General features: G+C 38.5%; 1 protein-coding gene across 10 annotated transcripts in view; it reads left to right on the top strand.

The window, feature by feature from the left end:
* Positions 1 to 14,100, top strand: part of SYTL5 (synaptotagmin like 5) — a 105,599-nt gene that overhangs the window by 74,493 nt on the left and 17,006 nt on the right. For 8 of the 10 annotated variants that reach the window (XM_030476790.1, XM_030476794.1, XM_030476796.1 and 5 more), the window contains 3 exons: positions 2,524 to 2,632; positions 4,607 to 4,742; positions 7,118 to 7,326. In XM_030476790.1, coding sequence (XP_030332650.1) covers positions 2,524 to 2,632; positions 4,607 to 4,742; positions 7,118 to 7,326 — 454 coding nt within the window. Of the gene's footprint in view, positions 1 to 2,523; positions 2,633 to 4,606; positions 4,743 to 4,817; positions 4,919 to 7,117; positions 7,327 to 7,936; positions 14,099 to 14,100 lie in introns of those variants that run through there. The other 2 variants (XM_030476793.1, XM_030476798.1) reach the window with 2 other exon arrangements.

The raw sequence follows: 14,100 nt of genomic DNA, 5'->3' as shown, positions 1-14,100 counted from the left end.
AGAGAAAGTGGATAATGATGGCAAACATGTTTCAGCCAGCACTGTGTCCAGGCCAGGATGCCATCCTCCTCATAAGCTTGCTTCATGTAAGTTACTTTTTGTTGGGTCTGCTCTTGAACTAGAAAAAAATGTCTACTACATCACTGTCAAAGCTCTGGCTGGTGTCAGATGTTGCTCTTATTTAGTACCCACCCGTCCACAACAATAAGATACACATCTAGTATTTGTTTTGCTTACAGTTAATATGCAATGTTGGTCTGAAATTGCGCTTCTTATCATGTAGTAGTCTCTATCATGTTATTTCAGTCTCGGGGGATTTGTGTGTGTATGGGTGGTTTCTTTTAATCCTAACAGAGGAAAAAACCCGACAGCCATGAAGGTCTCCTGCTCAGGAAAAAAATCAGGCGCTAAACATTTCAGCTGTTCCAGCTGGAAGGTGGTGTCTGGTTACTTCCAAACGCATTAAAAGGATTTTAAAATTAGTTCTTTTTTACCGAAGAAAGCAAACACAGAATTGGTCTTGACTGTCTCCTAAGTTAGAAATAATGCTTCTAAACTTAAAATACTGCAAAGATTTTGACCAGTAAAGATAATATTTTTAAAATAATATCAATTATTGTGTTTTGAATTTAAAAAAAACCCCACAGGTTAATACACATGCACATTACATGGTGTTCTCCCATATGAACTGCCTGATGGAGACAGGAATGGTAGTCAAACATTTCCCAGGTTATGTTACAGCACTTTATTTGTCCTGTCAGGAATCATTTAGCTGCTTTAGTGAAAAGGTTGGAGACATTAAGACCTATTTCTTCTATGAGCATTGGATGTCCGTTTTCAAGAGAAGTGTGGTTAAATTGGAAAAAGAAGAGAAAATACTTCTGTGGTCAAAGAGGGGGCAGAATGGGGGTTGGGGGGGGAGAGGGGGAGGATGACAAATTCTAACTGAGGTAAGAACTTAGACCATCACTTGTCCACAAGTAGAACAGAAAAAAATAATTCTTGCTGCCTTTATGGGAAATCTGATCCTAAACTTGCACAGTTTAGACCATAAGTGAGCTGCCTGACTGGAAAGATTTAGATATGGTGGAAATTATTCCACAGCCATTTACTACAGGTTTTCTTTTATCCTTTGTTTAGCAACTGGTATCAGGCACTGGTGGGGAGAGGACAGTTTTTCCTCAGAGTCAGCACAGGAATGCCTATTGCTGTAAAAGTGCTTCAAAGTCACAAAAGGGCAGTGTTGTTATCACTAAAATTGCTTTGTTCCCTGTCCCATGCTTGCATACAGGCTTAGCCCCACTAAACATGCTTGGTGCCTTAGCCTGAAATCTATGGTATGAAGGCAGTGCCGACTCTACATATCACCATATGTATTTCTGGTGCAGGCATTTTATTTCTGTTTTCCCTTCATAATAGAATTTAACCCTTCCTGGGAAGTCAGGAAATAAGCTGAATGCATCTTGGAGACATACTGTCACAGATCAGACATTTGTCTATAAGCATACTTTAAAGGCTTGTATGGTGCGTTGGCATGTGTCTAAAGGGTCCTCTCCCTCTATACATGTGCTTTGTCCGTATTAAGATATATTATTTGTACCCAAACCTAAGCACTGAAGCACGTACAGAAATGTGAGCATCAGAGTAGTCCCACATCCATTAGTGGACATCACTGAGCAAGGTTAGGGTATGCTGGAGTTTTTCATAGACCAGTCTCTAATGCAAATATACAAGACTTCTATTTTCCACTGCAATTGATTTTTTTTTTTTTTTTAGAAGTCAGTTTGAACTGGCATAGCATGTTCTCCCTGTGTTGCATCTATTTATAAAATGTAGTTTCCCACTTATAATGGGAATCGAAATTCAGCATATGTCAGTGAAGGCCTAATGTTCTTATAACAAGGATGCTCTGAAGAGCACTGAATGCGTTCTTTCTGGGCAAGCTTCAAAAACTTACAAAACAAGAAGATGCAGAAATAGTAGTTGTGTAGAAATGGACAGTGGGAATAACAGTTTTCAAGAAATTCTTATATTTCAGAGCTGAACTCTGCTTTTTTCCCTTGCCTTCATTCCCCACACCTCTATTCCAACAGTGGCTCAGGAGTGACTCCTCTAAAACATATGAAATTAATTACAGTTTAAAATCTTCATTGAGGGAGACAAGAGCTGAATGTCACCTTAAATTAGCTACAGTTTATATGTCCAGACATAAGTTTAAGGTTTTTTCTGTTTGTTTGCTTCAGTTATTCATGCTAGATACCTCTCTCCTCTATATGTTCACTGAACAATGTGTAATGCCGCATGGCTTTATTCTTCTGAGAGTTTGCATTGCCTAGCTCAAAAAGTTTTCTAAAATGTGATTGCATTCAATCTGGAGTGCCTAATTATCTGAAAACGGGCTGGCATGTCTTGATATGTCCAAGAAGTGATTCAAACACTATATTGGTACAACAAAATTAAAAGAAGGTGCATGAGTGACCTTGTCTGGATTTCTGGTTGGTTGGTTTGTTTTTTTCTTTTCAGATGGAGGTTGTGACAGATGTTGGGCTTCAATATAAAGGAGAACTGACAGTAGTTCTACGTTACATTCCCGCAGACAGAAACCTAATGCTTCCTCTAGGGCAGTTTCAAGGTAAAACAATCAGTGGCAGCATGATTACATCCCTCTGAGTGTTAAAAATCCTCACCTAGGGTGAAGTAATGGTACTAGTGAAGATTGAAATCATACTTAAATATGCAAGTTGTCTTTGTCTGTGGAAATTTTGACCCATACATTTTTCCTGCTCCATCCTCTTCTCTTACATTGCACTTAAGGAGAGAGAAGTGGAGTGTGCAGTCAAGTGTCAGTGCATGGCTGTGACCTAATTAAAAAAAAAAAAGATACATTAGATAACATGATTGAAGGCAGCCACATAGAAATAAGTGGTCTACATCATAGTCTGTGGGTTCTTTCTTCAGCTAGTTATACACAGTGTCTAACTGATCAAAGGAATAGACTTCACTCACTTCTTCATGCTGAATTGTTCATAAGTTTACCTGTCTTCACTTTTTTTTTTTTTACCCTATCTTCCCTTTTTTCACACTACTTTACCTCTGCTCAGTGTTACTGTATTACTGCTGTAGTTCAGTCCTGTGAAATATTATTTGAATTCTTTAGGGTAAGCCATTTTCATCAGCAATGAACAGAGGAAAAGAGTTACTAATACTATTGTTAGTAACTGAGCGTACGTGACATCGATATACCAGGCATGGGTATATCACTGTCTTAATGATAGTACTCCTTGTTAGTATTAAGATTTGACAGATATATTGGACTTCTTTCTTTTTCTTCCTTTTTTTTTTTTTTTTGACAGATGACATTCCCTCTGCTATCAGTAATTCCAGGGTTTTCTCTCTTAAAAGCTGATTGCTGTCTGAAAAAAAACCCAGTTCTACACTATCTGCATTTTTTTAAATCAGTGCATTTTAACATCACTCCTGATCTTCAACAGGGCCAAGTGCAGGGTTCTGTATCTGGGTCAGGGCAACCCCCACTATCAATGAAGGCTAGGGACTGAAGGGATTGAGAGTATCTCTGAGGAGAAGGACTTGGGGGTACTGGTGGATGAAAGGTTGGACATGAGCTGGCAATGTGTGCTTGCAGCCCAGGAGGCCAATCGTATCTTGAGCTGCATCCAAAGGAGCATGGCCAGCAGGTTGAGGGAGCTGATTCTCCTCCTCTACTCTGCTCTGGTGATACCCCACCTGGAGTACTGCATCCAGCTCTGGGGTCCTCAGTAAAGGAAAGACATGGACCTGTTGGAGAGGGTCCAGAGAAGAGCTACCAAAATAATCTTTCTTATAGGCCCCTTTCAAGAACTGAAAGGCCTCAATAAGGTCTTCCTGGAGTCTTTTCTTCTCCAGGCTGAACAAGCCCAACTCTCTCAGCCTTTCTTCATAGGAGAGGTGCTCCAGCCCTCTGATCTGATCATTTTGTAGCCCTTTTCTGGATCCTCTCCAACAGGTCCATGTATCAATAAACTCTTGGAATCTGCAGCAGCAGCAAGTACATGTGTCCTCATGCTGCTGTTCAAAAGCAGTAGCATGCTAGGGAGCACTGAGTTCTTTGTGTGGTCTCTGAGGAGCAGTGCATCCTTACACATTGCATACATGTGGTATATTTTTGCATTTTAAGCTCTGAAAAAGAGGTTTCATACCTTGATTGTGGTGTGTCTTAATATCAGTGGTGGCAGTGGATTCCGAAAAGGGGGTGGGACTTAGAGGACGTGCAGTTCTTTGTGTTCAACATGGTGATCCACAAAGACTTATATGTGGACACACAGGGCACCCTGTTGTGTCCAACAAGGACTAGCTACTTACATGGTCAAGTTCTTTATCACATATGGAGTGATTCTTCTGCCCTGCCTTATTAGTTTCTCTACCCAGAGAGATAATCAGAATCTCTTCAAAAGGAATAGTTTAATTCCATTGCAGTAAATGATAAAAAAAAAATAAAAATGATAAAAAAAAAAAAAAAAATTTAGCAAGTCAGTTTATACTTCCAAATCAGTCTTGCAGTGTATATATAATTTCTGATGATGGTGTTTCAACTCTGTTCTATATATAGGAAAAAAGAGCTTTAAAAAAGGAAAAAAGGGAGACTCTCACATGCCATCTGGAGGTATATTAGAAGTCCTCATCAAAGAAGCAAAGAATTTAACAGCAGTGAAATCAGGAGGCACATCTGACACATTCGTGAAAGGGTCTGTAGTTTTTTCTTCTCTGTTTTTTTTAATGGCTGCACTGAATTATATTTTGTCTGACCCAATTTTTTTCAGTATATCTGTGTATCTGTGTATGGAGTGTCAGTCCTGAAGAGCAACTGGCACCTTGAAATGGTATGCTGAACAGAAGGATGCTGTGGAGTAAGGGCGGAGAGGTATGAATTGTCCCAGTGGTTAAATACAAAAGTATTTAAATACCACTCAGTCAAGAAACAGCACCATTCATACATAAGTATCCAGTGTGCTAATGTGCATGCTGTTACAGAACATAACATCTGGTAAAAGAAAAGCACTTCCATTGAGCTGGCAGAGGGAGGTAGATGAATATTTATCACTCCTGGAGGCAAGAAGTTGTAAATTAGGGCTCTCACACTGGAGATGATACCTACTCTGATGGTGATGTTAACATTTTCAGAAAATTGAAACAGTACGTATTTTATACTAAGAGGAACGGCCAAACTATGTCGTGAATATGAAACTTATTTTCAGGAAGATGTAAGTCTGTTTGGATTTCTTGTAAAACTGAAAATAGCACCTCTAAAACCTGGCATGCTCCATCAAGGTGAGGTTGTTTCTAATGGATGTCACCTGAAACACAAAGAAAGAGAAAACTCATTATATGAGTAAGGAAATCCTGTTTTGATTCAAGTAAAAATGCTCAATGAGAAAAGATTTTTTTTTCTCTCTTGTATTATAAATAGTTTTGGGTTTGGTTCCCCCCCCCCCCGTAATGCTTAATTGGGAAAGCTCTTTGGCATGTAGTACAGTGTCAAGGAGCACATTTAAAGTCTATCACTGACTTCCAATGTAGCATCTTAAACCTGCGTCTCATTAACATTTAATATTCTTTGACAAAAGAAGTTTAAAAAATTCTGCTCTGCTGACTTTAAGGTTTCATTTTAAAGATAAATAATTTTGAAAAATTTAAGGTCTGTGCTATTTATATGCCTGTATGCATGTGGGTATATTAAGAAAATACATAGTTATCTGTTAGAACCGTTACATTTAGGGTGGCTTGAAACACTTTTCTTTGCCAGTTTTTGCTCTCAATGCTAGCTTTCTGAATTGCTGATTTTTAGATATGTTCTTGTTCACTAGTAGTGGTTTGAGCGTTAAATGGGGAATATAGAAAACATCCTGGCTTCAATTTCGTGGTGGAGCTGAGAATTTATCATGCTCTTGTAGCATGCTTCAAACTATCAGTAAGCTCATACACTTCACGTAGAAAAAGTGTGAGCTATTCTTCCTATGTGCTTGTTCTCCCATACCATCCCTCTTTTCTTTATATGTGTGAAGACATTTACTGAAACTAGACTGTCTGATCCCCCATTATGGCTTATTTCCACCTGGAGCTTGCAACAGACTTCAGGAGGAAAATGTTGTCAAAGCCTTTTTACATTAGCAGTAGCAATGTGTGTCCAATAATTCTCTGGGCTGTCTTTAGTTAGTTGTGTCTGTTGTTGCTGACATGGATTACTCAGTAGAGTGGAACACAAGTCTGTTTTCCTTAGACTATTGTTCTGTTACGTGTCACGGCCAAATGCACAATCAAGTTATCATGAACCAGTTGAGGTGCTGCAGCGGTCTAATCTGAACTATCAGTTTGAGGTAATTTGACATAGATTAGCCCATAGTTATCCCGCTGCTGTAAGCTAGCTCATACTTCTTGTCAAGGAAAAGCTTGTGCAAGAATCCTGATTGAGGTCTAGTGATATAATTTGTTTGTATGCCTGTCCCTTTAATATTTATGTGCAACCACATAGTTATTTGTTTAACTTTGCTGAAGGAGGAATAGGTACAGGCTATGGAAATTTGTAGAGAACTCTGATTTTCAACTAGAGTATTAAGTTCTTTTAGTTTCACTAAAGGAATTGTCCACTGAAAGTAAAATGTGAAGAGCTTGTCAGACTTTATAGCATTTGTGTTTCTGCACCCAATAGGGCTTTAGGCAACAAAAAAATAATGATACTAGCCTGGTGAAGTTCCCTCTTTAGCAGTCATACCCATTTCTTTGTGGAGTACCTCCTGTCCTGCTATGAGAAGGATACTGGACAAGTTGACTCCAGAGGCCCCTTCTAGCCAATGTTTTTATAATTCTATCTATATTTAGCCTCACTGAAATAAAATGTTTGTGGTTAAGACCCAAGACATAGGGTAAGGAGACCTAATTCCAGTTTCTGCTGGTGATAACTGACATTGTAACTATAAGAACAAATGGAGCACAAATGCAAAATACATACTTCAGGTGCTTAATTTATGCCTAATGTAGTAACAGTGGGAGATGGGGTCCTTCCTTGTGAATATTATGTGACAGCCTGTCAACATACTCAATTTTCCTTTTCTGTATCTCCCAGATACTTGCTCCCAGATGACAGCAAAGCTACAAAACACAAAACTCCCATAATAAAGAAGAGTGTGAACCCCCAGTGGAATCATACCTTTGCTTTCAGTGGCTTGAATTCAAGGGATATACATAATGTCTGCTTAGAATTGACTGTGTGGGACAAGGAGTCGCTGTCCAGTAATATTTTTCTAGGAGGTGTCCGTTTAAGCACTGGAAATGGTAAGGTCCCATCTGAATCGTGATTGTTATTCTGCTCTCCTTCCTCACCTGTGTGATTCACATATGTGAAGGACGGAAATGTTACCATATGTATGGAAAGTATATGGGAGCTGGAGGAAATTTAAAAGAGAGAGAAGGCAGCATGCAACCTATAGATGATTTAGTTCTTTCCTCCATTGAGAGACATGCAAAAATTTGGTGCTGGTTGCACTTCTGTGCAGTCTAGAAGAACTAGGAATACTGTGGAAGTGTTTCTTAGCATCCCAGTGAGAAAGAGACTACTTTTGTCCAGCAGCAGCCTTTCTCCTGACAATGGTGTGATCTGGAAGTGGTGTGAATCCATTCCGCCTCTATTAGGAGGATGTTGTTCATGGTGCAGAGCAGGGAGGTTTATGTTCATCTGTCCATGCACCACAGAGGAGTTTAATGACAAACTGGTGCTCTCCAGGAGCTACCTGTTTCCAGCATAACTCCATGTAAGGTGGTAAAGTGTAAAGTGTATACAGTGTAAAGTGCTTGTCATCTTTCTCATATGCTGCTGGAGCAAATGAGCAAGGATATTAAATACCTAGTAATATGGCAAAATGCCTCATGTTTTTATAATTGCCAGGTGTAAGTAATGGCAAGGAGGTTGACTGGATGGACTCTCAAGGGGAAGAGCAGCATCTCTGGCAGAAGATGATTGACAGTCCAGGAGCTCCTGTGGAGGGAATATTAATGCTAAGATCAAGCATGGGAAAACGCAGACTCTGAAAGACTTGAACTACTGAGGGGTACCACAGGTACTCCCAACTTCAGTGGTGTTCAGACTCTTGTCACTTTGCCCATTTGAAAGTGGAGAAGGGTTGTACGCTTTGCCTTGGATATTAAGGCTCCAAGATTTTAATGCATTCTGCACTTTCACGTGCATGTTCTTAACCCAGGCTTCTTGTATGGATTATGTTTCTCCTGAAGCCACTGAGAATTTGACCTTGTACAGAGATCAGACCGGCTTTCTCTAACTGTTCTGGTGACTGGTGTGCAGTGGATGAATACCTCTGCCTGTGAGCGGCATAGAGCGAGCAAATTCTTTAGTGTGTCATTTAGGAAGTAATTCCTGGTTTACATATCTCTTTCTAGGTCAAAGATGGCCTAGAAGATAGCAGTGAGACAAGTACAAGCAGATTCAGAGTGAGTCTGTGCTTTGGTATTTGAAAGATAAGAAGCCATAATGTTATAAAGCATAACAACATTTCTTTATGTTTGCTTACTGGGCTGTGCAGTGCGCAGGATGGCAGGCTTGGAACCAAGCAGCCTACCAAGGCAGGCCAATGCACTGTGTTGCACACTAGAAATAGGTGGTAGGTGAGCTGATGTACAGTGTTGGTGTTTAGGCATTGTCTGGGTTATTTTAATGCACTGTATAAAAGGCAGACTTGGTTCAACATAATCAAAGAGCCTCTAATGAAAATAAATCATACCAAATCACTAGTTTCCAGAACTACATGATATTACGGTGTTTCATGCGGTTGACAGCTCTAGCTAAGATCTTCTGATGTCATTGAACAGAAAGAATATGTTCACATGCCTGTCCCCATTTGATTACGTTGCTAAAATGAGACACATACTGGACTTGGACATAGAAAGCTAAGACCTTGATTCAACAGATTGTGTAGTAAAGTATTGTGTTTAAAGTACATGCCAGAATGATTTGCACAACTGTGGAATTTTCTCTGAATGGGCTGGGATCCCATTCAGGCGTGCCTATGCATGCTAATTACTAACCAGAGTAGGACTTATTTTCTCCTGAACATTCACTGTGAGTTAACAGTGGATTTAATGATAAGAGCAGGTTTTGGCCAATTCAGTCATTAATCTTATTAACTGTGACAACTGCTCAACAGTAATTTTGCCATTTGGTTTCGTAAAGTGATTTTACACCTACTTAGATCCCTCATCCTTTGGCGACTTATGCAGGTCAAATGTGAAGAGCATGATGTTTTCAAAAGCTGTTATGTGGGCTACTCCTACCATAATGAAATAGGATTATAAGGTTTTTCCAAGAACAGCACATTTCTGATTGCAAGATTGGGTAATAATGTAATTGCATGACATGTGATTGCTTAGGGTATAAGACAAAGGAATATCAGTAAACTGAGTAAACAATATTTCTTCTGAGTTTTCTGAGAATTAGAACACAGTTTCTTATTTGAACTGCTAAATTTATCTATAGCAATTCTTACCTTTTTAATTATTTGGTTTTTCAAAATGTTTTATTTTTGGAAGCAATACAGTATAGTAATAATGAAACAAACTGAAATATATGGGAACGTAATCCTTACATAAATTACTGGAAAAAAACAAAATTTCAAAGAATTTATTATTCTCTGTAGATTGAAACAACAGTATCCAAAGATTTCTGTGAAGAATAAAGACCATAAGATCTAACTTGTTTGAGAGATACCTCTGTTGTTCTTCACAATCCAGAAATTGCAAGTAATCTAGATTGAACAACAGAATATGAACTGATAGCTAAGTAACTACAGCTGGGAATTTTGACATCTGTAGCTGTCCTTGCGTATAATTATGTACATGCATTTAGAGCTGAATGCAAAACCTGAACATTTAATGTCCACTCCTTTTTCCTTTTTTTTTTTTTTTTTTTCTTTTACTTTGGAGTTTTTGTAGTGGTTTTGGTTTGAGTGGCTTGAAACTGCAGGGAAGTTTACAAGCGATCTTTTAAAATCCTAATATTATTAGATAAAAAAGAAAAATGTTAAAAATAGTATGTTAGTTTTATTAAACCGATTTGTTTCCTTACGAATATTTTCTGTTACAATTCTGATATGACTTTAAAAAGTCATTGGAAGTACTGCTTTCCCAGTTTGGGACCCATGATTTTCAGAAATTACCGAGTCATCTTTCAAAATAGAATTCCTTTACAGAATCTCAGTTTGGCAACCAAAAGTCAATAGTTGCTCAAGAAAACTGACTTCAGTTTAATTCTTTATCTGTTCTTCATTTTCTTCTGAAGCCCTGCTCAAACTGGGCAGTGAAGCAAGTCTAGTCTTGTTTTAGCTGGCTTTTCATTTTATGCTGCAGATGCTGTGAGATGATAAATTAAACCACAAATATCAAGAACATACATTTTATGACCTTTTCCTTATCATAATAGTCTGTCTTAAAGTATTAGAGTGGTTTTGGTTTGGTTTGGTTTGGTTTTTTGTATCAGCATCCCCCAAAGTAAAACCAAACCTAACTTTTGACACTTAAACTACCTCTCTAACAGAATCTGAGTTGTCTTGGCAGTTTGTACTGCAAACCTGCATTTATTTTGAGAATAATAACATTATATTGACATAGAGGCACAAGCTTATTTTTTTCGCTATCTGGAAGTTGATTCAAAATTATAAAGCTTGTTAAATCTAAAGAAAATAATTCTTCAGGGTAAAATTCCAGCTAGGGTTGTAGAGGATCACTGGGCAGTTGCATGGTTTGATTTTGTTTCATTTTGATGGTGAAAATGGGAAAAATAATAAGAACACAAAAAAAATCTCCAAGTTGGACCCCAAAACAAACACCTTTTTCTTTTGCCAAATTGAAAACCTTAAAATAACTTTGAACTGAACTAAAACTTTTACATGGAGTATAAGAGCTTGTCTAATTTTTGTATGGTGTTTTCTAATCTTCTAAGCATGAACATTTAAATTAAATCAAGTCTTACTTTGAAAGGAAAAGGCCTGTGCTTTACTACTTCAAATTTTGCCCATTTTGGTCCTATGGTAGAGTTTGTGATGAATGGGCTCATTTGGGAAGCCTCAGTCAGCTCATTTGCTAAGTTCTTTTTGGTTTTCCTTCCAAAGGGCCAACATTTCACTCTGAGCCTGCACCTGAACTTATAGGCTGGGCTATTAGGCTGGGCTACAAATAGACTATAGGTGTCAACTGCAGTTCAGCATATGAGAGGAATCATTTTACCTGGGAAGTAATTTTGGCCAAGGCGGTGGTGGTTGCCATAGATGGGATTTGGAGTAGTGCAGTGAAATTGCCTCCTAGGTTAGCAATGACAATTTCACACTATGGTAGCATATAATATGTATTGTACTCTCTGCCTTAAGTGAGCCTTGGAGAGATGATGAGCATTATATAAACACAAGCAATTTGGAAAGCTTTGTTTTTCTGTGATGTTATTGGCACATTTGTAGGAAGCGTTTGATTTGTGGAAAATGTCACATTTAATTATATCTCTTATATCTTTGTTCTCTTCCTTTACAAAAATGATTTATGGTTTGGAAAAAGCATAAGATGATTAACTGCAGATGTGATTTCTTGTTTCCCAGATATTTGAATTAATTGCCTATAATTGTGAGTCATCATGTACTGTGAGTTACCAGGCTGAACAAAAAGACAGCCAGGAATTAGGCTAAAGCTTTCCTTTTGTATGTATGTTTATGGTATTGAATGTGGATGAATGGTTTATTCAAGGCTAACTTTTAGGAGAAAATAGCCACAACTTTAACATTGATTCATAAACTCCTGCCCTGAGTGAATAGACACGGCAGAGCTGATGTTTCTAAAGTATTTTTCCACACAAACTTGAATAATTGAAGATGTGTCAGTGGAGAAGGAATCTTCCCTACAGTGGTTTTTGAAAGTGTTTTGCACAATGCATTTTACTCTGAATACATGTTTTTCTAGCAAGGTAACTACAGGGCTTCCATCACTATCTTTTCCCCTTGTGATCCGATTTTGAGGGTTTGAGGCATTACAGTGGAATAAAAGTGCAGCTTTTGCTGTAAAAAGTCAAGTGGGACCAGTAAATACATCTTTAGACAGTGTGGTTATGGCCAGTATTCATCAAAAAGAGCTGATGCTGAGGGCTCTCCAAGCCCTGCCATCAGACTTTGGTATCCAGCCCTGTGCTCCAGATGTTTCTCTGCTGAGTTAATCAGCTTTATGGGGACTTTAGGCTTCTAAATGTTGATGCTCTCGCTTGCATGCTTAGATGCCAAAAGCAAGCTAAAATAAGTTTGAAATGGCCTCCCCATCTCCTCCACCGCCATTGTGTTATGTTTATTTGAGTGAGGGTGGGAGGAAAGCTAAGAAGACTCTGAGGGACACTTGCCATCCTTCCTTGAATGCCTTTTAGATGTCACATTTTGATCTTTCTTCCCAAGCTGGATGCTTTAGCAGATGTTTTAAGAGCAAAGGCATTGGGATGGTGAGTATGTTTTGATCATGGTACATTAGGCTAGAAGCTTATTCTTCTGTGCCTCTTCCAATGCAGATTATGCTAAGGTAGCATCAAAGAAGCATTTTTATGTATTAAATTTTTACTTTTCTTTTCCTGCCTAGTTAGGCCCTGCCAAGTGCAACTACTCTAAGTTGTATTCTGCAAAATATCACCTAAACTGTAACAGCAGAGCAGGCATTGAGCATCCACTGGTGCTAATGGAAATGGAATGGTAAAAGGAGGGTTCCATCTAGACTAGCATAATTTTGGCTTCTTGAGGAGTATGCATGTTGCCCAGCTTCAGGCATGTAAATTTTGCAGTTTGATCTGTAAAGTCAATGAAGAGAAAGGCTGCTTGGATCTCCTATGCCTTTGGAAAAGAGCTGAGAGTCCTATTTCCACAGCTGTCTTGTTTGTGGATATAAGCTAGTAAGGGTTGTACCTCAGTCTTTGCAAGTGTGTCTCTCTTCCCTTCATCCCCCCCTTCAGTTCTCTCACCAGAGAGAACTGAACTCTCTGGTGAGAGTTCAGCAACTCTCACCAGAATGTTCTACCTGAACACTAAGCTCCAGTATTTGGAAAGAGACAGCATGCAGCACTTCAGTAATAGACCCACTTTTTTTCATTCATACAAGGTAAAAACTGAAATTTTACTTGCCTAATGTAGAGTATTGATTTTCAGCACTTTGCAGCAATGACAGAAATGGCCATCTCCTGAGAGCTGGCCATGCACTTTTGTGAACTCTTTTAATTACTTTTTTTTTAATATATATATATATTATTTTTATTTATTCATTTTTACACACAGAAATGTTAACATTTGAGAACCCTAGAGAAATAGTGGTAGAATGTGTGATGAATTCCAAAATAGGATGCAGACTTCTATTTGCAGTGATGTCTTTAACCATAAATCAGCAGGAGATGCTGAGAAGCACGCTAGCAGAACCTTACCACTGTGTCCCATGAACTTCCTGCCTGGTGATTTCATGTTTGCAAATGCTGTGTGATAAGTTGTAATAATACAGTGTTAATTATACTGTGTATATTGACACTGACACTGGGAAGTGAATCTCAACTTGCTTTTTAGGTGTGTTTTAGGTAGCTTTTGAAACTCACCCTTGCAGCATCTTGGCCCTTAGACTAGTTATTTCAACAATTCTACTTTGTGGCAATAACATAGATATGGCTACTGCTCCTGCCAGCTCGGTGTATGCTTTTGAGGATAGTTCTAATTGTTGAAGTTTGCCTAAAGCCAAATGTAGTCATTCGTTACAGCAATTAGAAAATGTCATGTATCTCTCATTTTGCCTTTGTTCTGTATGAAATCTGTTGCTAGCTATTTGTTTAATTATTCTGCTGGACGCTAACTGTAGTAGCAGTAAATGGCATTGCAGTACATTAAGTTCCTCCCAAATTTAGACAAAACCAAATGTTTCCTGCCCAGAACATTTCGTACTCTGTGCTGTATGTTCAGTTTTGTGGACAAAAATGGCTGTAAATACATTTGCAGCTGCTGTCAAGATTACTGTTCTATCTTTTAAATTAAAATACTGAAATGTTGC

Source organism: Strigops habroptila, chromosome 2 (genome assembly GCF_004027225.2).
Source record: "Strigops habroptila isolate Jane chromosome 2, bStrHab1.2.pri, whole genome shotgun sequence".
NCBI classification, from domain to species: domain Eukaryota; kingdom Metazoa; phylum Chordata; class Aves; order Psittaciformes; family Psittacidae; genus Strigops; species Strigops habroptila.
This window is presented reverse-complemented; position numbering and strand designations above follow the sequence as displayed.